The 20,890-nt window shown below is 44.7% G+C and overlaps 1 protein-coding gene across 1 annotated transcript in view; it reads left to right on the forward strand.

Annotated features, from left to right (window-relative positions):
• The window catches only part of KCNB1 (potassium voltage-gated channel subfamily B member 1), a 130,175-nt gene extending 109,755 nt beyond the window's left edge, over positions 1–20,420 (forward strand). The window contains exon 3 of the mRNA XM_074604846.1: positions 13,489–20,420. Coding sequence (XP_074460947.1) covers positions 13,489–15,510 — 2,022 coding nt within the window. The 3' untranslated portion in view covers positions 15,511–20,420. The remainder of the gene's footprint in view (positions 1–13,488) is intronic.
• Positions 20,421–20,890: the final 470 nt, after the last annotated feature.

Below are 20,890 nucleotides of genomic sequence, written 5' to 3' on the forward strand. Positions count from 1 at the left end.
AAAACTGCAGAGAACAAGCAAATTCTCTGGAATATTGCAGGGAACAATATATAAGGTGTTAAATTAAGAAAATAATTGTTTTCTGTAAAGCAATTTTACCACTGCAACTTCTTCTCCATGGTTACCCAGCCGGGCAGGGTGAAGTTGAACAGCGCAGTGCAGCAGCTCAGGATCTGCCACTTCGGTTTTTTCCCTTGTGCTTTCAGTGGCCGCTCACCGAAAGTCACAGTTTGGGAATTCCCAACCCAGGCAGAAACCCTTCAGGAACAGGCTGTAGTTTTCATGCAAATTACACAATTGCATCTTGCAACCCATGAATTCATCCACAGCAAAAGTTGTGACCAGAGCACGATTGCTGCTGGTTTACAGAACTGAAGGCAAGATTTTGGAGTGTGCAGGGATGCCGGGGCCACAGCCACAGCTCCGCAGTGAGCAGAAATGCCCCCAGGCATGGGGATTCTTTAAACCCAGCTGGGAATATTTTGGTTCCAGCTTATTTCTACCTACCACTGAAATAATCAAGTCATCTCTCGCCATTGGATTGTTGGTTTTTTTAAAGTGTATGTCTGAGACGATCAAAGGGGCTTTTCATGCGATGGGGTGAGCAAAGGAAACTCTCAAGGTCAAACCCAAAACAGCCTAATGACTCGGAGACTCAGATCTGACCTCCAGTAGCAGCAATGAGCCAGGAGAAGACGAGCGGTTCAGGAACCAGAAAATGAAGCTTTTGAAGCCAATAATACCCTCTGGCAGCGAGCAATCAATTGACAGAGAAATGAGAGAGAGAGAAAAAAAAAAAAAAGACCGTTCAGCCAGGCTGCAGGAAGGGCAGCGCCGTGAAGCAGGACTATCTCATAAATAGAGCGGCACCTTTTTTCCTTCCTCTGTCTTTCCCAGGGGAGAGTGGCCATGGGAACAGACACGCTTTGTGCCCTCTGAAGGGGATGCAGGAGAGAGCGGTTTGACCCTACCTGCAGCGGGTTAATTGGGACACACGGCTCCAGTATCCCTTAGAATGTTTTTTCCTCCCTAAGAAAGAAAAGAAAATAATAAGCCAATATTAGCTCCTCTGATGAGCCTGGCCGTTTGGGACTGCCTTAGGAATTGCCAGCTCATTCCCCATAACGCACGGAGAGCCCTCAGCTGCCGGCGACTTTCATTCACATCTGTCTATGCCAGATTTCAACCATTGCAAGGTTATTCCTAGATCCCCAGATAATTCCTATAAACTTTTTTCCCTGGCATGCTGAGGGTTTTTTCCCCTCAGTGATTTGCCTTCTTTAAATGACTCCCAGTTTAGACTGGATTTGTTTTTTCCCACTCGGCAGTGGGTTTCTGCCTGTGCTGGGCTTCCTCTGTGTCTCCTTCCCAAATGCGCTGAGCAGCTTCTCGCCAGACCAGGTCCAGCAGCTCGCATCAGGCAGCGGACGATTGTCACAAGCGCTGTCAATGAGAGATGCTGGATGTTGCGTGCCTTAAAAAGCCACATTTTAATACCTACAGAGGAGCTGTGAACTTTTGCAAATCTTGCGCTGTGGAGGGATTTTTGGCTTTTTGACTTGGACTCGCGATGAGGCCAAATGGCAGCACAGAAATAGGTGCCCATTCCTGCAGACATGCGGAGCACCAGGAGACCCCAGGATCGCCTCTTCCAGCAGGGAGGACAGAGGGTAAATCCCCCGGATCAGCATTTTGCGGTAGCGTGAGCGATTTGTGTGCCTTGTTCAGGACCCAGTTGCTCCCTGGGCTTCCCCATGGGCAAGCCAGTGTATGTGGAAAGGGTTAAGCGCTGCCCTTGGGAAAGTGGGTCTTACCGGTTCGTCCTGATGGAAGAGCAGAGAGCTGAGGCGTCTGCCAGAGCTCGTTAGGGATAATGCAAGCTGATCGGAGACAGAGCTTTATCCAGCAGCTAAAGGAACCCAGAGGGTGGCTTTTGTCTGACCTTGCACTGGATTGCACGGTCTGTCCCCGGGGCACGGCCTCTGCAGACCCGCTCTCTCTTTCCGAAGAAAGTTCTTGCAGATGGAAGGGACGGATGGCTCCGCTGCAGGGACCATGGCACTCGGGAGTGAGACGTGTCACAGCCCGTGTGTGTTTAGAGGGACGGGTTACTTTCTGAAAGGGCCAAACGATGCTAGAGCTCCTTCCCCGCAGTGACTCGGGAGCCACGGCAGGATGAGTCGGGCAGAGCCAGGCTCCGAGAGGAAAACAGTGGGCCCAGGCAAGGACGGTTCAGCTGAACTGCAGTGAGATTTCAGAGCAGAACCACAAAAAAGAAGTGACCTGGCCCCAGTCCACGCGCGGTATGTGTTTTGCAAACCCCAAAGCTGTCGTGCTCACAGTCTGCTCGATGTGCGAGATAACGGGACCACGTGCCTGACAGAAAATCCCGAGTTTCCCAGGACATCAAACCGCGCGTTTCCCTGGAATGACAAGTTCTATCTTTGGCAAACAAAACTCAGGCTCTTTAATATGCTTCTCCCCCAACGCGCCATGTTAGCGTGTGTTTGTTTAGCAAACAGTTACTAGGAGCCTCGGTAGGATAAAAAAAAAAAAGCGATACTGGGTATTATTATTCATGGATGGAGGTGGGGAGGAGAAAGAAAAACAGTACTAATGTAGCCAACAAGTTCAAGTAAGGTTCAACTTTGCTATTCCAAAATCTGCTGCTATGATAATGAGACAGTCAAATCAGCTCAAATTAAAAGCTTAGGAAGGCTCAGCCTTTCAAAGAAGTACATTCATGACAAGATTAATTTCTGCCAGCCAGTATATAGCGTGGTATCATCCTATATTAACTTAGAAACCCTAAACAAAAAAAAAAAGGGAAATGAAAAATGCACTGAAACCCGGTGAAGTGTGTCATTTCCCTTAATCTTCAATGCTGGTCTTTGCTATTCTGCACATGGGTTAAAATGCGATGTGCCACCTGGCGCTCTTCAGCTGCCATTTACAGGAAATCTTGCCTCCTCCCTTCTCTTCAATAACCATTCACTAAAAGGCAGTACACCTGCATTTTTCAAACAGTTTCAGGTGACTTTCATTAGGGTAACGGGCAAAAAAATCAGTAAAACAGCCACTAAAAAAAAAGCCAACCAAAAACCCCAAGGAACAGTATAAAAACTAGCTCTGCTCCCTATCCAAATGGACAGTGTACCTTTTTTTTTCTTTTTTTTTTTTTTGTTTCCTTTTTTGTTTCTTCTTTCTGTTCGGCCCTGGTTTTCTGCAGTCCCCTGAGCATTGCAAAATGTGCGGTAAAGAAAAAGTAAGTTCTTGTCGTAAATGTACTTCTCGGGTAGCACGGTAGCATAAAGGAGTCTCTGCTGCTGGTGACCACCCCAGGAGGGTGACAGTAGCGGGACGATCTCGGGGGTCGGTGCTGGGGAGGGGCTGAGAGGAGGAAGGGACTGCACTGTGTGATGTGCATCTTATTGCTGGCCTGCCTGTGCAGTGTCTGTTGTGAGCCAGCTGGGATGCAGGGACATAGGAAAGGCTATCAAAGGGGATTTGAGAGCTCTCAGAAATCCCAGGGCTATCCGGAGTAGGTGTTTATTTCTTTGTGGTTTGGAAAGGCTTACTGTTGTGTCAGTGTCCAGAGGTCGGTGAGCATGGGAATGAGCATTCCCAGATTGCCAGCCGACGCATCAAAGAGTTGGAGCTTTTTCTGAGTTCAATAGAGATTTTTAGAAATAAAAATAAACAAAAAAAAAAATCTGCCAAAAGGAAAAAAAAAGCAAGTATGTGTCTCCACGCTTCAGTTTCATCCTCTATATTTATAACGAGAATGCATCAAAATTGTCTTACTGAGCTGAGATCAAATTCTCTTGTTGAAATGCTGATGTATAGCTGCCTTTTCTTTTGTGTTCTAACAGATTCCATATCTACCATCCCTACTTACCCCTTGCTAAGGCCTCATACTAAAATGAATGCTTAATTGCCAAGGATTAGCTTTTAGCTGCTTTTATACTCAGTTTGTATACAGTTGTTGCCATTCATTAAATATATGATATCTAATCCAGCGTTTAGTGCTTACAACGGGAAGAACCATCTGTGTTTAAGATTAAAACGCTTCATTCGCTTTGTGCCAAAGCCCTTCCCCGGGGCTCAGTGCTCCGCTGTAGTTAGAGAAAACCCCTGGGGTTGGGAGGGGTGGACCTACGTGTGGATGTGTCCCTGCATCAAAGCCCTTCTGTCTGATAGAAGGTCTGCCTGCCCAACACAAAGATAAGCGCCAGCGTGATGGAGAGCAGAGAAGCTGACCAGGAAAACAAGAGGTTTTAGCAGAATAAAGGACTAAGAATGAGGAAGGTGCTGAGAGCTTGCAGAGATGTTTCCCACCACCTGTGGGCTTCGTATGTCTCTTTTGCAAAAAGAGGGGTGCTCATATTCTGTTTCTTTACACGCTACTTGCAAGGAATAAGCAATTAATAGCTGCGATCCCTTGTGTGAGCACAAGGCTTTCTCCTGGGTGCAAAATATGCCACCAAAGCTCCTCCGACACCAGGCTGTAAGTGTATGGGCAAACGCTGGGGCTCTGCAGCCCAGGCAAAGGCTGCACCCATGGTACAGGAGGACTCGGCTCCCTGCAGGAGTACATCTCCCCCAGCCTGTGAGGCAGAAAAGTGCCTCAGCATAAAGTTTGAGCCCTTTTTCCAAATGTGAATGGGGGGAAAAAAAAAACCAACTCCGAACCACACCAGAGAATCGTCCCGTGACCTGCAGAAGGAGCCCAGGTGCAGTGGCCCCAACAAATTAAAGTCAGCCCTTAGGAACAGCCTCCTGAAATACTCAGGCACTTGGGTAACAGGCCCATGCTAGCATCAAAGGTATGAAACGGGTAGAAGGTATTGCCACTGCCTTTCTGTCCACAGGGATTTACTGTTCCTGCAGGTTTCCCCATCTCTTCATAATGTCCTTAGCATGGCTGATGCTGGTAACCGGATTTGCCACTTCTCCTAACGCATTTCTGGAAAAAAATGTTAAAGAGGTCACCATTTTTACAGACAAAACATCACTTGAGCTCTGTTCTCATTTCCTCGCCATGTGGCAACCCAGTATGGTAGCAATGACTAGGTAAATCTCCCTGCAGCAAAACTAATTATACCTTTTGGTGAGGAAAACGGCAGGGGAACTGGTTTAGTCTCCCAAAAAATTCCACACTATAATATGCAGGACTAATGTGCCTCAGGTTTGAAAAGAATTAATATCAATTATTCTCATGCATATTCATGAGAGGAAGACTGGTTTAGCAATCAAGCTAATAGTTTTTGCTTAATTACATTTAGTTGATTTCATGCTATCTTGGCACATTCCTGATTGAATTTAACCATTTTAAAAAAAAAAAAAAAACCTCCCACAACTACCTCAGCAAACACCAACACTTTAAGCTCCACATCTCCTGGAAAGAGTGTCTGAGCCTGAGCAGACTGCTTGGGACAGTGGGAGTCGATCACGAGCATTTTCTCTCCCTGGTGCAGAGTAAAATCGCAAAAGCATCTTGAAGAGCAGTTCCCAGGCGTTCACCAGTGCTGAGGGTTAAGGCATTCTTTTTTTTTTTTTTTTAATTTTTCTTATTTTTCTGAATACAAGCCGTTGTCTACTTGAATGCAAGGTAGAAAGCGGAAACAGGAGAGGTACCTGAAATGTGCCTGGAGGGAAGGGTTTGTGCGGGTAGGAGGTCTGGAGCCTGACCCTGATAAAAGCTAAAGACGTGCTGTGGTGCAGAGGGTTGCAGAGCAGGTGGGATGACCTGTGGGTGGCGGGCAGGGGTTTCACCATTAGTATCTGTTTCTTTAGTTGTCTTCCAGGGAAAGACCAGGCTGTGCCACACCGCACTGCCATGCCAACTTCTGTGCTCCAAGACCAGCATTTTGCACAGCAGAAAGGGTGGGAATGTGGGAGCAAGATGAAGACGTAGTGGGTCAGGCAAGAGGGCTGGGAAGAGTGATGGTAGGAATGCTCGTGAGGGAGGGAGACCCCCAAGTCGGGCTGGGGAGAGCAGGGGCTGGCACGGCTGAAGCCATCGGTGGGAGCACGATGATGTGCCAGGCCTGAGCAGAGGATGGTGCCACGGCTCGAAGATGGCAGTAGTGTGTCTGCATGGATGTGCAGGGAGGAGTTTGGGTCTGTCTGGTGCTGTCAGGGCTGTATATCTTGCAGTAACGCTCCTTGCTGGGTTGCAGTCTTCCCGGGCAGAAGGCAAGGCTGGGAGAAAAATGGGAAACTTGAGCTTCTGTGTGCCATGCGTTTGTTTTCTCTTTTTTATTTTCCCCATGCTAGCAGCCGTAGAAATAGGACAGATGCTCCCCTCTCATCCTCTCTTGAGCACTATCACTGTGCTGATGTCTAAAGGCAGTGTATGCCTTTGAAGTTTGCCTTTTCAGTATTTTCATTCATTTATCATTTTCTTCTCCAGTGCACCATTTGCATCTGGGCTTTGCTCAGAAGACTGACACCATTTATCATTTAATGGGGCTTGATAGCTCTCTGACAACTAAACATGTTCTTAACAGCATTAAGGAATTTACAGGCAGCCGTGCCTGAAGGCTACTTTTCTGCCCACTGTAGCTTAGTCAGCAGCAGTTGTAGCTGCAGCTCTCTGGGTGCCTGTAGGCGAACGAAGCATTGACATATAATCATCAGAAGTATTGTATCCCCCTTTAAATCAAAAAGACTTACCCTCTCAACAGATAAAATTATTACGGCTGTAACTGAAATCAAATAATTAACCATCATTCAGACTGGGCTTTTCCAGGCAATGTCAAAATTAAGATGTCATATATTTCCAAAGAAAAATATAAATGTTTTTATCTTGATTTTCTTTTTATGGATTTTATACTATGCAGTAATGCTTACAGAAGAGCAGAGGAGTTCACATTCCCACAGGCTGTGGATGCAGTCACTGGGGATGCCGCAGGGACGGGGGTGAGCAGGCGTGTGCAGGGTCCTACCCCTCCAGAGCACAGAACTCCTGCTGCAAACGGGTCTCAAGGACCCCCTTGGGGCAGGATGCAGAAGTGGCATGTGAAGTGCCAGACAAGGAAAAACTCCTAAGCTTGGGTTTATACTCCACAGGAATCAGTGTGACTGAGTGTTTTGGAGATTCAAGGTCTTATAATGCATCTTAACATCCTTCCACGTGAAAAAGCAGATTAAAGGTTCTCTGTATTGTCCTTGCAGCCCTATCCCCAAGTTTGACCTCAGCTTCTTGTCCTGATACAAGAGGCAAGCGTTACCTTTCTTTATGGCCTTAGTGTTTTCTAGAAAAAAACATCCTGCAAGCCCAGCGGTCAGAATCGTGACACCAGAAGTGACTAAGTTCTGCAAACCCTTTCAGTCGATAAATAAATAGGCATTTTCTAGTGAACAGAAGTTTCCTAAAACAAGTCCCTGACAATAAATACCATAGACATGTATAGCTGCCGTGAGCAGGAGATGTTATTCCCGTGCAGAAAGAGGTGGGGAGGAGATTGAGGAACTCTCCATCTGTTTCTGTACTGTGCAGCACGTGGGATATTGCTCAAAATACACTGTGCGCTCTGTTTCTGAGAGCCTGGGGAGACAGAGGCTGGCATAGGCATGGCAGGATGGAGCTGGACAGTCTGACTCAAAATACATTGTTTGCTTGGGGAAGCAGGAGGGCTGCAGGAAAAATCCCTTAGTAAATGGAGCATATGAATGAAACCTGGTCCTGATGCCAAGTTTATTCTGCAGGCCTTGATAGAGCTAAAAAAGCACATTAGACAAAACCATTATTGAACTTCTTGATTACATAACAATTTCCTCATCGTATTTCCAAGAATATTGAATCTATATTCAAACACCCTCCTACTCTCTCCCACACACCACCCCTTCTCCTTGCTATATCAGCTTCATTACCGAGTATAAAGACAGAAAAAGTATAGGGCATGTTGCCATGAGCAGATAGAGCTCTGGTGCTTACACTGAGATTTTAGAGCCATCTATGGGATTTGGACAGCCAATTCTCATTGATTTTAAGGGCCTTGAAAGTCTCCGGTCTTAAGCCTTGACCTTAGTTAGGGTCTTTAGCAGTGCAAAGAGCAGATGAGGAAGCAATAAATATCACCAAACCTAAATGTTGGGTTATTCCCTGCTGCCTAAAACTTACCCCTCTCTGTGCTGTCTTGAGGGGTGGCATGCACAATTTTGCTGCCCACAAACTTCTGCTACCACAAGCATGAGAGAGAGAGAGAGACGGGAAATTTCTGAGCAGACTGGCTTCTTTGCGGGCGCCCTCATATCCCCCAGGGATGAGCACAGACCTTGCCAACACAGAGGAAGAATCCCTGGGGCCACTCTCACCCAGCGAGCAGGATCAGGCCCAGTGCAGGTGGATGTCTCCTGAAAGGCGTCTGGTGGACGTCGCCTGCTGAGTTTTGGCAGGGGGGAGATTTTGGAGGAGGTGGGGATTAATGGCTTGCAAGCATGGCACATCCATCCTGCCTCAGGAAGCAGCAGTTGCACACAAACTGGCTACACTTACCCGCATAATCAGCTTGCTTGTCTCATTTGCATGTGTAATAATCAGCATGTATGTACAATCATGCTAATCACTTCAAGGCAACTGCTTTAAATTCATTCAAAACCTTGCCCTGCCTGTCCTTGGGTTATTTAGCTTTCACAAAGGAACCATAGCAGCAGTCCAGAGATTCACTCAATAAAAATCTATCCGAAACAGTCAATTTAGTGGAAGAGAAGTTTTTTCTGGAATCCTGCCCGTACATACTGAGACTTGCACTACAAGCCAGCGCTGTCATTAGGAGCCCATCCAATACCCTTTGCAAGGCATCTAGAAAAGTACCTGATGGGGAATTTCACAATTTATGGTGTGCTGCTACAGGTGAAATGTAAAGATTAAATACAGAAACAAAGAGGATGGGAACTACACAGCTTCTCTCTTGCAAGCTGTTGGAGGAAATGGTCTGAAAGTTGTGCATGGAGAAACTATTCTTAAACCCGATCAGCTTTATGAGGGGTGTAAGGAGTGTCTGTGGTGCTCTGTTGTGGATACCTGACTAGTAAGACCTGGCCTGTCCAGGCTCCTGTCATTAGCTCTGTTGGACCCCGTGTGAGGACAGTGGCACCAGAAGCACATGGATTCCCTCACCTGTCTCTGCCACCGATGTGGCCTGTTCTCAGGCCAGTCACTTCATCCTTTTGTGCCTCCAAATATTTTTCCCATATTTCCAAATTTTAGGCTGCAAGCTTTTCGTTTGGTTTAACTATGCATTTTGTAGGACCTACTGCAGACACAGGGCATCCAACCCAGAAGCTCTGGATGTGCCTGTAGTGATATTGGACGTGTCTTTCCCAGCCCCTGTAACAAGTCAACATATGCCAGATAAGCCAGCAGCAAGACCTAGGAGGGGTACAGCTATCTCCATGTCTAGGAGTATGCACGTTTCAGCAGTACCCACAAAATCTAACAGGCCCCCGAAGCTTAACTTTCCCACCCCTTTTCCTCCTGCAAGTCCAAGCCTGCGCTCTGCTAGGGACCTTTCTGTGCTTGAGACTGTTCAACCTCAGCTCTTTGGTTGCCAGCCCAGAACTTTTCACCAGCACAAGGCCACGTTGCACGTTTTTTAACAAGTCGTGAAAACCAGTGCCACAGCAGGAGGCCTTCTCCCCTTGCTTGCTTCCATTCCAAGCAGCAGTTATCCACAGACTCAGCAGAGCGGTTTTGGGTCAGTGCTCTTGAGCACGGACAACGGGCACATTTTTCCAGTAACCGCTTGCCTAAGCAGCTGGAACCTCATTCAATGCAGAGGGATCGTTCCTGCTCAAGTCCAAATTTGTCCCATTGGCTTTTCCTGTTAAAGAGAAATGAATCTGGAAGAGTAAAGGAAGGAGGAAAGGCCAGAAATAGAATGAAAAGGCTGCCTGCCACACAGAGCTTCTCTAGAGGCATTCTTGGTGGTATAAATGTCTTTCCTTCAGCTTTCTGTCTCATTACTGACAGTGGAAAATACAAAAGCTGCCAAGCTAGAGGTTCAGTATGGCCAAGATAGGAAACCTTACTAGACAGACAGACAGTGATTTCTGTAATCTGAAATCCCAGACTGTAAATACATTGGGATAGACCCTGTGCCACTGAACGCAGTGATAATGCCTGTTAGCAGCAGCTGGATCCAGTTTTCTGTAGACAACTGCTCCTTGGGTGGTTTTTGTTGGATGGTGGATGATAACAGGACAAGGTATGCTTTAGAGAAGGAGAAGCATTGTCTAAACCTCACTGGAGATATTTCATCTCCCATTTTTTTGTACTTTCCAACTGACAAGTGCTTTGAATATGTAAGGACAGTCAGCTCACACCTAGAAGTTTTTCTTAGCCTGACAAGATTCCCAAAGATGTATGATTGCAGTAGATCAATAAGGGGGAAAATCTGTATCTTAGGAGCACAGGTGACATCTTGCTGCAACTTGCAGGAGAAATGATGAATGTCTCTCATTGTTTATTGCTTAGCTCCATGGCTAAATCTGCTAAACCAAAAACAAATTTTACCCTCAGATCTCCTAGCTTTCAAATTTATGTTCATCGGGCATTGCCTTGATCTTCAAAGCAGGAAGGTATATCAAAGGAAACAGAAGGTTTGACACCAATTACTGCTGCTGGATGCCATCCACTGAATAAAGATGGAGTGTTAATATTTACACTGAAAATGAAGGAGATAAAACACACCAGGTACATCTAAGTCTACAAATAAGCCCTTCTGTGTATAGTGGGCAGAGATTAAGCAAAAAATTTGAAATTACCATTGAAAACATCCCAAACACCTTCAGAAATGTTGGGTTGTAAGCAAAGAAATAACAGCAAAACCACTAAAAGAGCCTTCTAGGAAAGCAGATCCGTCTCCCTGCTTCTCAGGGGTATTACCTGGTCTCCAGGAGACGGTCTTTTGAAACAAACAACCACGCAGAAGTAGTTAACATCTAAATTTCTCCTCACTTCACCATGAGATGCTTGACTTCCATTTTATTCTCTTGAGTTTGAAGCCATCGGTTCAAGCACTTTTCCCTGCGTCTCTCTCTGCTTCTCTTCATCCCATGGTTCTTTTTACTTTTTTGCACCCCCTCAAGTCCTTCCCACAGCTTCTTTAGCTCGTTGACCTGAGAAGTCTCGCAACAAGGCAACCCCCCCCCCCATTGCACAAGTTGTTGTATTTCACAAGTTTTGTTGTATTACACAAGTTTGTATTTCAGCAGCAAATTTATGGAAGAGGAAGGTAGCAAGGAGGAGGTGAAAGGTTTGCTAGCACCATGAGGGCGCACAGCATGGCACAGCTAACAACAAACATTCTTTTAGGCAACCTGTTTAAAAAGGAAAAGGAATATTCCCAGCATTTTTCCTGGCAACAATTCAGTAACTGAAAGCATGGCTATTTTAAAATTCCCAGTACTAGAGCATTGCACGGGAGGCTATTTACACCATTCACTTCTTCCACTTCATCCAATTTAGACAATGCAACCAGAGTGTTTAATGGAGCTAATTTTTGTTTCCAGTCAAATATCAGTCTTTAGATTAAATTACTAGGTCTGCAGTGTCATGTACAAATCAAAGTTATATAGTACATTTTAGTGAGTTAAACAATAAATTATTTTATTATATTGATTTGGAAGGAATTTTCTTAACAGGAAGTGGATTTTAAAACACTTGTGGAAATCAAAGTTTCTAAGTTGAAACTCTTGACTTAAATTGGGATTTTTTTTAAGGTATGTGAACCTTTCTCCTAAAGCCATAGTTTAAGCTTGCTACATGAATTTAATTCAAGTGAAGCTTCCAGCCTTTGTAGACCGTTTCTGCCTTTCAGCTTTGGAGACAAGGTGAGGCTCTTCTTGAGAAGAACGCGGTGTTTCTGAACTATATCGCGTTTGCATGTTTCTCCTACAGCAGGAAGGCTTGTTCCACCGTAGTGACTGTCCGTTTAGGGATAAATGTTCAGAAGCCTGATATTTTCTGACTGTCAGGATGTCTGTGCTGGGCTTGGCTGAAGAGAAATCCTGCGAAAGGTTTTCTTTCTCCAGTGCCCCAGGTGGTAACTGTGGATATTCTGGTACTGTGAGGCTGGCTGAGAAAGGTCACTATGAGAAAACCTAAAATCTGGTTATATGGGCAAGGAAGGAGTGTGTCAGATTTGCAATTCATGATACAGAACTCTTGTCATACGTTTTATAATTCATGGCTCAATATTGTGCATCCAATCATCATGCACATACGTTGCAATTGATTTCATGCTGCTTTTCTATCAAGCAGGAGAAAAACGAGCATAAGGGACCAGCTTCCACTGAAATGAATACATGAAACATTAGTCACATATACGTGTGTTTTGAAATCATTGCTGTATTTTGGCAGTAACCTAAGAAACTAGATATAATCCCACCCAATTAACAAACTAGAGAAAGAATTCACTAGTAGAAAAAAAACACTCCTCAAATTGTATCTCAGCTCTAAAACCTCCCTAAAATGGCTTTAAAAGAAGATGTGATTAGGGAAAACTGGAAAGCATAGCATTAATGTCTGTATAAAACAGGTATGGAAGGACAGCCTGCCTACATGGTCTGAAAGCTGCAAATACACTGATCTAGCACTTCACACTTTCCAGCTCTGCATAGAGTCGGTGGCCCGGGATCTGATCAGATTTATGTGGGTTTTTTGAGGGGCTGCTCACCGCAGACCCTTCTCCTCTCGTTGGACGCTTTAGCCCAGGAGCTGGTTTCTGATGATGGATGAGCTCTCTGGTGGTCGGACCTGCCCTGTCTTGACTGTCTCAGTGTTGTGCGGTTTGGTTCGCCTGGATGAATTTGCTCTTTCCCCTGGTTGTCACGAGGAGCTAGGATGGCCGGTCGGTCACATGCAGAGTAGCTCAGAGCTCACAATGTTTTAGAAAGCTTGGCAAAGTTTTCATGTATTTCACAACCATCACGTTTCAAATTAGAGATGAGTCATTAAAAAAGAATGTATTACTTGTACACTTACATGTAGTAGAATTGTACACACGTCTCTGTAATTAGCCATAAGCACCCAAAATTGCAGATGTAACTGTGCATTAAATGGAGGACATTGCCCTGATTGAATCCTGTATTCACAATTGCATTTCTTCTTGCTTAGATTTCAGAGCCTCTTGTCCAGATGGGCTTTGTTGGGCGTCTAATTAGTAGTTAATCAAAAGCTCCTGCTGTGAACTGCTTCACAGCCCTCCTGGCATCCTAGCTGCTTGGTACGTGTTCCTTGACTACGCATAGAGGAAGGTGCAGGAGTTGAAGTAGATGCTTTATCTCCTTTATGCATCTGACATAGCTAAAGAAGCCTCCAAAATAAAATCGCCTCAGGATGCCCTGGTTATCTGACTTCTGTGTACTAAGGGCAAAATTAGTCTTGAGATGTGTAAGTGGAAATACAGCCACGAGTTAATGAGAATGATACCGTAATATAGTCTGAGATGAACTCACTGTTTTCTCTTTCCTTTCCAGATTTTGGCAATCATTTCCATCATGTTTATTGTACTATCTACAATTGCCTTGTCCCTTAACACACTTCCTGAACTACAAGGCGTGGATGAATTTGGGCAGACCACAGATAATCCCCAACTTGCCCACGTGGAAGCGGTGTGCATTGCATGGTTTACAATGGAATACCTCTTGCGGTTCCTGTCCTCGCCTAAGAAATGGAAGTTTTTCAAAGGCCCGCTGAATGCTATTGATTTGCTAGCTATCTTACCGTACTATGTCACTATCTTCCTCACAGAATCCAATAAAAGTGTACTTCAGTTCCAAAATGTACGACGAGTGGTCCAAATATTTCGGATTATGAGGATACTCCGGATTCTAAAGCTTGCCCGGCACTCAACGGGTTTACAGTCCTTGGGGTTTACACTGAGGAGGAGTTACAATGAGCTTGGATTACTCATCTTGTTTTTGGCCATGGGCATTATGATCTTTTCCAGTTTAGTGTTTTTTGCAGAAAAGGACGAGGATGATACAAAATTCAAGAGCATCCCAGCTTCTTTCTGGTGGGCAACCATCACCATGACAACTGTAGGCTATGGAGACATCTACCCCAAAACACTTTTAGGTAAAATAGTAGGAGGACTGTGCTGCATTGCTGGAGTGCTGGTGATTGCTCTTCCCATCCCAATTATTGTCAATAACTTCTCTGAGTTCTACAAAGAGCAGAAGAGGCAGGAGAAAGCCATTAAGCGCAGGGAAGCTCTTGAAAGAGCAAAAAGGAATGGCAGTATTGTCTCCATGAACATGAAGGATGCATTTGCCCGTAGTATAGAACTCATGGACATTGTGGTTGAAAAGAACGGAGAAAGCATAGCCAAAAAGGATAAAGTTCAGGACAATCATTTATCTCCCAGCAAATGGAAATGGACCAAGAGAACGCTCTCTGAAACTAGCTCTAGTAAATCTTTTGAAACTAAGGAGCAAGGATCTCCGGAAAAAGCCAGGTCATCTTCAAGTCCCCAGCACCTGAATGTCCAACAGCTAGAGGACATGTATAACAAAATGGCAAAGACTCAGTCCCAGCCAAACCTTAATACTAAAGAGTCGAGTCAGCCTGGAAAGCAAAAGGAAGAGCTAGAAATGGAAACCCTTCCCGGCCCTATGGTGCCCTTGCTGACGACTCGTACTGATGGGATCGTTGACATGAGGAGCATGTCCAGCATCGACAGCTTCATTAGTTGTGCAGCGGAGTTCCCTGACTCCGGGAGGTTTTCCCACAGCCCGCTCGCTACCCTTCCCTGCAAAGGTGGCATTAATGTGATTCAGGAGCAGAGCAGGCCGGAGGGGAGCAGTTCCAGATTTGTGGAAACGAATCCAAGCTCCGAAGGCAGTCACCGTTCTGCTTTTTTCATAGAAAGTCCCAAAAGCTCCATAAAGGCCAGTAACCCTTTAAAACTAAGATCTCTGAAAGTCAACTTCATGGAAGAGGACACCAGCACATTAGTACCAGCATCAAATGTACTGAGAATATATCCAGACCCTCTCAAGAGCCGGGGAGCTGCTGCTGCTGCCACAGATACTTCCTTACTCTCTGACAGATCTCTCATGAGCCCAGAAACTTCGATCTACACAACCGCGAGTGCGAGAACACCCCCAAAGTCACCAGAGACGCAGACAGCCATAGCTTTCAACTTCCATGATGCTGGTATACACAAATACATAGATGCTGACACTGATGATGAAGGTCAGCTGCTTTATGATTCAAGTCCGCCCGGAAATGTGAGTCCCAAGTACAATGTTACAAACAGTGGCTATCTAAAGCAAAAGGACAATGTTTATAGAACAGAGAAGAACCATCTAGAAGCTGCTGCTTTACCCACCTCCCCTAAGCTGATAGGGCAAAACTGCATTTACTCTATGGAAGGTATCACTGGAAGAACCCAGGGCAATCAGGAGACTGTCAGACTAGAAAATCACATTTCCCCAGAAGTCCATGTATTACCAGGCAGCGGAGGACATGCTAACACACATGATCAAAGCATCTGAGATGGGCTCCAAAAGAACTTACTGAAAGTTTAAAGGAATGTCTTTACAGTCAACACAAAAAAAAAGAGCTTCTGCATGGCATGAACTTGGCTGAAACAAGCCACCTGTTTCTAAAAGTCTGGGGGAGGTCCGGTGTGGGTTTGTGAAAATGTCCTTCTCTGAAACAACTCTAAAGACGTTGCCCACATCAGTCAAAAATAAGGATTGCAAATCATGATCACACATTGATCTCCTTTCATGTTGTCCAGTGAAGCCAATGTGACCAAATATCCATCCATTCCCCTTGAACGCTAGAGCTCCTTTTGGAAATGTTAACATCTGATTTCCATTAGTTCCATAAAGGATGCCAAGGCAGCCAGATTTGAACTCTGGAATAAATTGCTGGGGTTGGTATAAAGCTATCAAAAACACAATGCTCACTGCTTCAGGGCAGCTGTTCCCCATCTACAGCTTTCTCTGATGGATATTATGTCTAAAGGTAACAGGGAACACTTGCATTATTGGAAAATCCAAGTGAAAACCATTTAAAACAAATAACGGTCTAGAGAAACCAATTATTAAAATGCTCTGTGTGTGTTTAACAATACAATATCCCGTAGGACCTGACGTTTTCTTTTGAAATATCAGCAGGGTGAGTTGCACCACTTGTATCTAATTCCAAACATCCCCTAGGACATAGTGAAACTTGCACTTACCCTCTGCTAAAAATCGATACCTGCCCCAGGGCCAGCGCGTGGCCCTCAGGGGACCCACGTTGGGAAGGTGTGAAGGAGCCATGCAGAAGCAGGAATCTCCGGAGGCATCGCAGCCAGACCCCCTTCCCGGTGCCGGGGAGCGTAGGGCTGGAAGGAGAGCTCAGCTCTCGCCCTACCCCTCTGCGGAAGGGAGATGCTCGCTGCCCTGCCCCGCGGGGACGGCCGGGCGCGGCGGCGACGGCGCTGACGCTGTGGCTGGCCCCTGTGGCACGTGCCGGGGCTACCGGGACGGCTCTCCGGGCCTCCCCTTCCCGCCCGCACGCCCACTCCAGGCGTCAGCCAAAGTCTCGCCCTTGGCGTAGGAGAGGAACCGGTCGGTCTGAAGCTTTTCGTGCCCCAGCGGCGCGGCGAAAGATATGCAAGCGTTACATAAATATGCAAAAAGAGGGATTCGTTAGCGACCCGCCCCGGGCCTGGCTGTGCTCTCTCTCGCAAGGAGGTCGGGCAGGAGCGGCTCCCACAGAGCCGCGGCGAGAAGCAGCTGCGAGAGACAGGAGAATCAGGCCCGTTGTTTTAGTAACATCCAGTAATTTTTAAACGAAACAAGAAAAAAAAAAAGAAAAGAAAAAAAAAAAAAGATCTGACCATTTTAAATGAACAGAACTAGCAGCCACCAGCCTAGGTTTTTAAAATATTATTGTTTCAATAAAGTTATGTCAAATTGTGTAGGAAATAATTTGTCTTTGGTTTTTAATCTCGGGGGGGGGGAAAGCACTTTACGTTGACTTTTTGTTGTTGTTGTTGCGATGCTGGAGTAGGATAGCAGAGTGTAACAATCAAGCACTTTAACCAAGCACTATTTTAATTTGTGCCTCCTGTCGTGACCGTGATTTGTTACACACCTGTAGCAAGTCACAACCTGTCCTGTGATAACTGTGATGGTAACCTTTTATGTTGTTCTCTGTTTCTACTGTAAAACTCAATTGTAAATAACTCTTGTCGATGAGCGTTTCCTGACCTATTTCTGAGTACCTGCCGGGGCGTGTAAGGAGCTGCGTTAGCAGGTCCGGGGACGTGCTGGGAGCCGGGACGCGGAGGCGGACAGGTGGGAGGAGGACCCCGAGCTGCTCCAGTCCGCTGCATTGTGTTCCTTCCTAATGTTAAAAAAAAAAAAAAAAAAGGCAAAAAAAGAAGCCGTTGGTTAGTCCTGAATGTAAATGTCTGTCCGTCCAAGCTGTACAGTACTTCTGTCTGTAATCTGTAATAGTGAATGCAGCATGTACGGACAAAAGCAATAAGCACATATATGTTTTAGGAACTATTATGGGTTACGATGACAGCTTTGTTAGGTCTCTCCTTGGCACAGACCTGTACGCACGTTGGAGTTTGCTCTGCTCTGCTCAGCCGAGCCTGTCCCCGGGCGGTGAGACGCGGCCCGAGGTACCCGCTCAGAAGTCATCCTTGTGTCCCAGCAAGGCCAGACCCTGGGGGAGGCGCGAGTAAGACCTGAGCCACCACCTCAGGAATTAGCCACGAGAGGGGCCACCAGCCACGCAAAGTGAGGCGGGAGGTACTCAACCTAAGTTCAAGGCGCCTATGCCTGCAAACGATACTGCCCGGAGTATTTACGCAGGGCCAGTTCCTGAGGTTCGTTAAGCTTTTACTCTGCCTTCGCTCAGCCAAAACCACCGTTCCTCTGAGTGGGCTCTTTGCCTGGTGAAGGACGTTAGGATTTGGCCATAGTAAATACAAGTGTACTTAGAGGAACCAATGTATTGCTGAGATACTAGTTAAGATTGAGTCGTCACGAAAAAGTAAAGACTTTCCAGCAAATAAGCTTTAAATACTGATTTATTCTGTGGCTTTCCGAGGCCACAGAGCGGCAATGAGAAATCTTAAAGAGAACAGTCTTAACATAATCTCTATGTTTCAGTGATCATTCATGTCTGCCATCAGCACAAATGTAAAAAGAAGAAAAATCAGGGAAAATTTTTTTGATAAAGTAAGTAATAGTGATTTCCAAGTTAAATATTTTTAGAGCTGATGCTTTCATGTGGGAAAAAAAGTCATATTTTACATATCACGAAAGTGAACATATTTAAATATAGCCATATAGTGTAGTATTTACCACACTCTCATCCAAATTGATGTATTTGGTTTATAGATGGCACTGACAAAAATGTATAGATCAACGATTCTATCATTTTTTAACTGATAATCAACTGGTGCAACTCTCCTTGTAACCAAAGGCCCTCTGTCTGCCTTGTGTGATCACTCACGACACACACCTTATATCATCTATTTAGTCCTACCGTTAAAGTAGCATTTTATTGAGTCACTTTTGAAAGCCAAATTCAAAAGTATCATTAAAAATCTACCTTTTAAGTCTGAATAGCCAAAGTCCTATAGATTTCTTATAGAAAGCAAATAATTTAAAATTAAGCATATAATATGCTTGAAGAGCATTTCTTTCTTATTTGTGTATGAAGATGTAGCTCTCATTTTGTGCCCAGTTAAAAAGGAAGTATGTTTAATTTATTTTAATGAAATAAAGTCTGAATATGAAGTATGTATCTATATATGTGTGTGTGTGCATAATACACATATATATAATGTAAGCACTGGGAAATCTACTCTCACGTAAAGCTATGGTAGACTAAATCTGTACTCATTACAAAAGGAAAGGCAGTGCTTTGAAAATATAATGCTCACCAAATCTTATAGACATTAGAAAGACAATTTCATTTTATAGTTTGTTTGATACATGTTTCCCAAAGCTCATAGCAGTTGGTGAAAATATGCAATATCTCTTGCATCGAGCTAAAGCGTGCGGTTTAATCACCGATATTTGGCATTCAGGTCTGCGAATTTACTGTGTATCATGTACCAAGCAAGCTGACGGATTTTCACCTGCTGCTGCAGAAGACATCATATCTGAAAGGACTATGTACGTGTGATGTCTGCGCTTGCTTGTATCTTATGCCATCAACATCGTTTTTAATATATATATATAAATATATATATATATATTTTATATATATATATATGCACGGAAGGAATGGGTGCAGTTTTCTTAACCAGGAGGCAAAGCTCCTTTGAGTTTTAGCCTTGAACAGAGGAAAACAGCAGTCACCTTGCAGTAGATTTCTCAGTGCCTTTTCTTAGAAACTTCACCTAAGCACACTTACGGGAAAAAAAAAAAAATGAAACAAAACAGTCTCCTGTGAAATCCACATTTGTCTGAAAGGTTCGAGAGTCAATAAAGGTAGAAGAAGGGGAAGAAAAAAAAAAAAAGAGGAAAAGAAAACCCGTGGAACGCACATTCCCTTCCCGAACATGCCGTGTGTCGAGTGCCGGGGAGTATCTGTCTGTGCAAGTCACGCAGGAACACGTCCGAGGCGGTCGGTTTCTTTGGCAACTATGGCTGTGATAAACTGTAGCCTTTTCTTCCCTTGCAGCTAATAAGATACACATTTCTAAGGAAAACAGTATTCTCTTCTGTAAAATTGTAATGTATTGTTAATATTTGTACCTATTGTATATTTATGTCTTGACAGAATTATGACTGGTACAGTTTATAGTAAATAACAAGGGTATTTAAAACTCATCGCGAAGACAAGGTTTCTAAAGCCAAGTTCTCTTTCTGTCGGTAAGCTCCACATAACATGATCTCCAATAGTTTTTTGACGCCTCATTTTCAAGGGAACGGTAGAATTACTGAATAAAGTAGCCAAGCGATGGAGACGGTGTGGCCCCGACGCCCTCCTGTGCAGCTCAGGCGGGAGCGAGATGGGGAGGTGGGCTGCCCCGGCGACCCCAAATTAGCTCCAACTTCACCATGTTTGGTCAGTCACTTCTGCTTATGGTAATCAGACTGAACAAGTGTTACCTTAGGTTGCTTTAGGATCACCCGCTTGGGGAGAATATGGCTTTAAATAGTTCTTGAATAAAGTACAGATGTTCTCGTTACCTCTGTACCTCCTGTTTGCCATTGTGTTGGCTTTATAAGTATCTGATGTATGGAAAAGTCATGTGACTTTCATGCATTCCAGAGTAGTCTATTTTTCTGTTCAGATTTAAAAAAAAAATTATATATATATAAAAATATAAATATATATCTGTATTTTTAGCAAATTTATAATAGGGCAATTGAGTCAGATTTCTTCTTTTTGTATTACAGAATAATATATTAGATGCTTTCTTGGTGTTCATTTACACAGCTGATCCCCTAACCTTTTTGTTGTCGTTATTTTCTTTTGTTCTGAAAAACACCTGCAACATCCCTCCTGGAATTATGTCTGCAAAAGGTCACTGAGTTTGTCCGATGTTGTCATGTTTTCGTATTTTCCTGTTTGTGATACTTAAAAATAACCAGGGACTGGCTCTGGAAACTGAGATATTCCTTCTGAGAAACAGAGCGGGCCAGACTCTGCCTCAGTTATGAGAGTGTAAATGTCAGCGAATGCCACTGGCTTCAGTGTTAGCCACAGCCTGGACTTCCGCGTTTTTCCAGATTTACGTTCAATAAGCTGAGAGCATAAAGAAGAGACAGGATTTGAATCTGACTGTCCTAATAATTATGATGGAGTTGGGATATGCGTCAAAATTCAGGCTCGTATTTTTAGGCAGTGACCTGACGATGCTCAGGCAAAGCTCCCGCCTTCAGGAGAGTTTTTCCTGGGTTA

The sequence above is a fragment of the Larus michahellis genome, chromosome 12 (genome assembly GCF_964199755.1).
Source record: "Larus michahellis chromosome 12, bLarMic1.1, whole genome shotgun sequence".
Lineage (NCBI taxonomy): Eukaryota > Metazoa > Chordata > Aves > Charadriiformes > Laridae > Larus > Larus michahellis.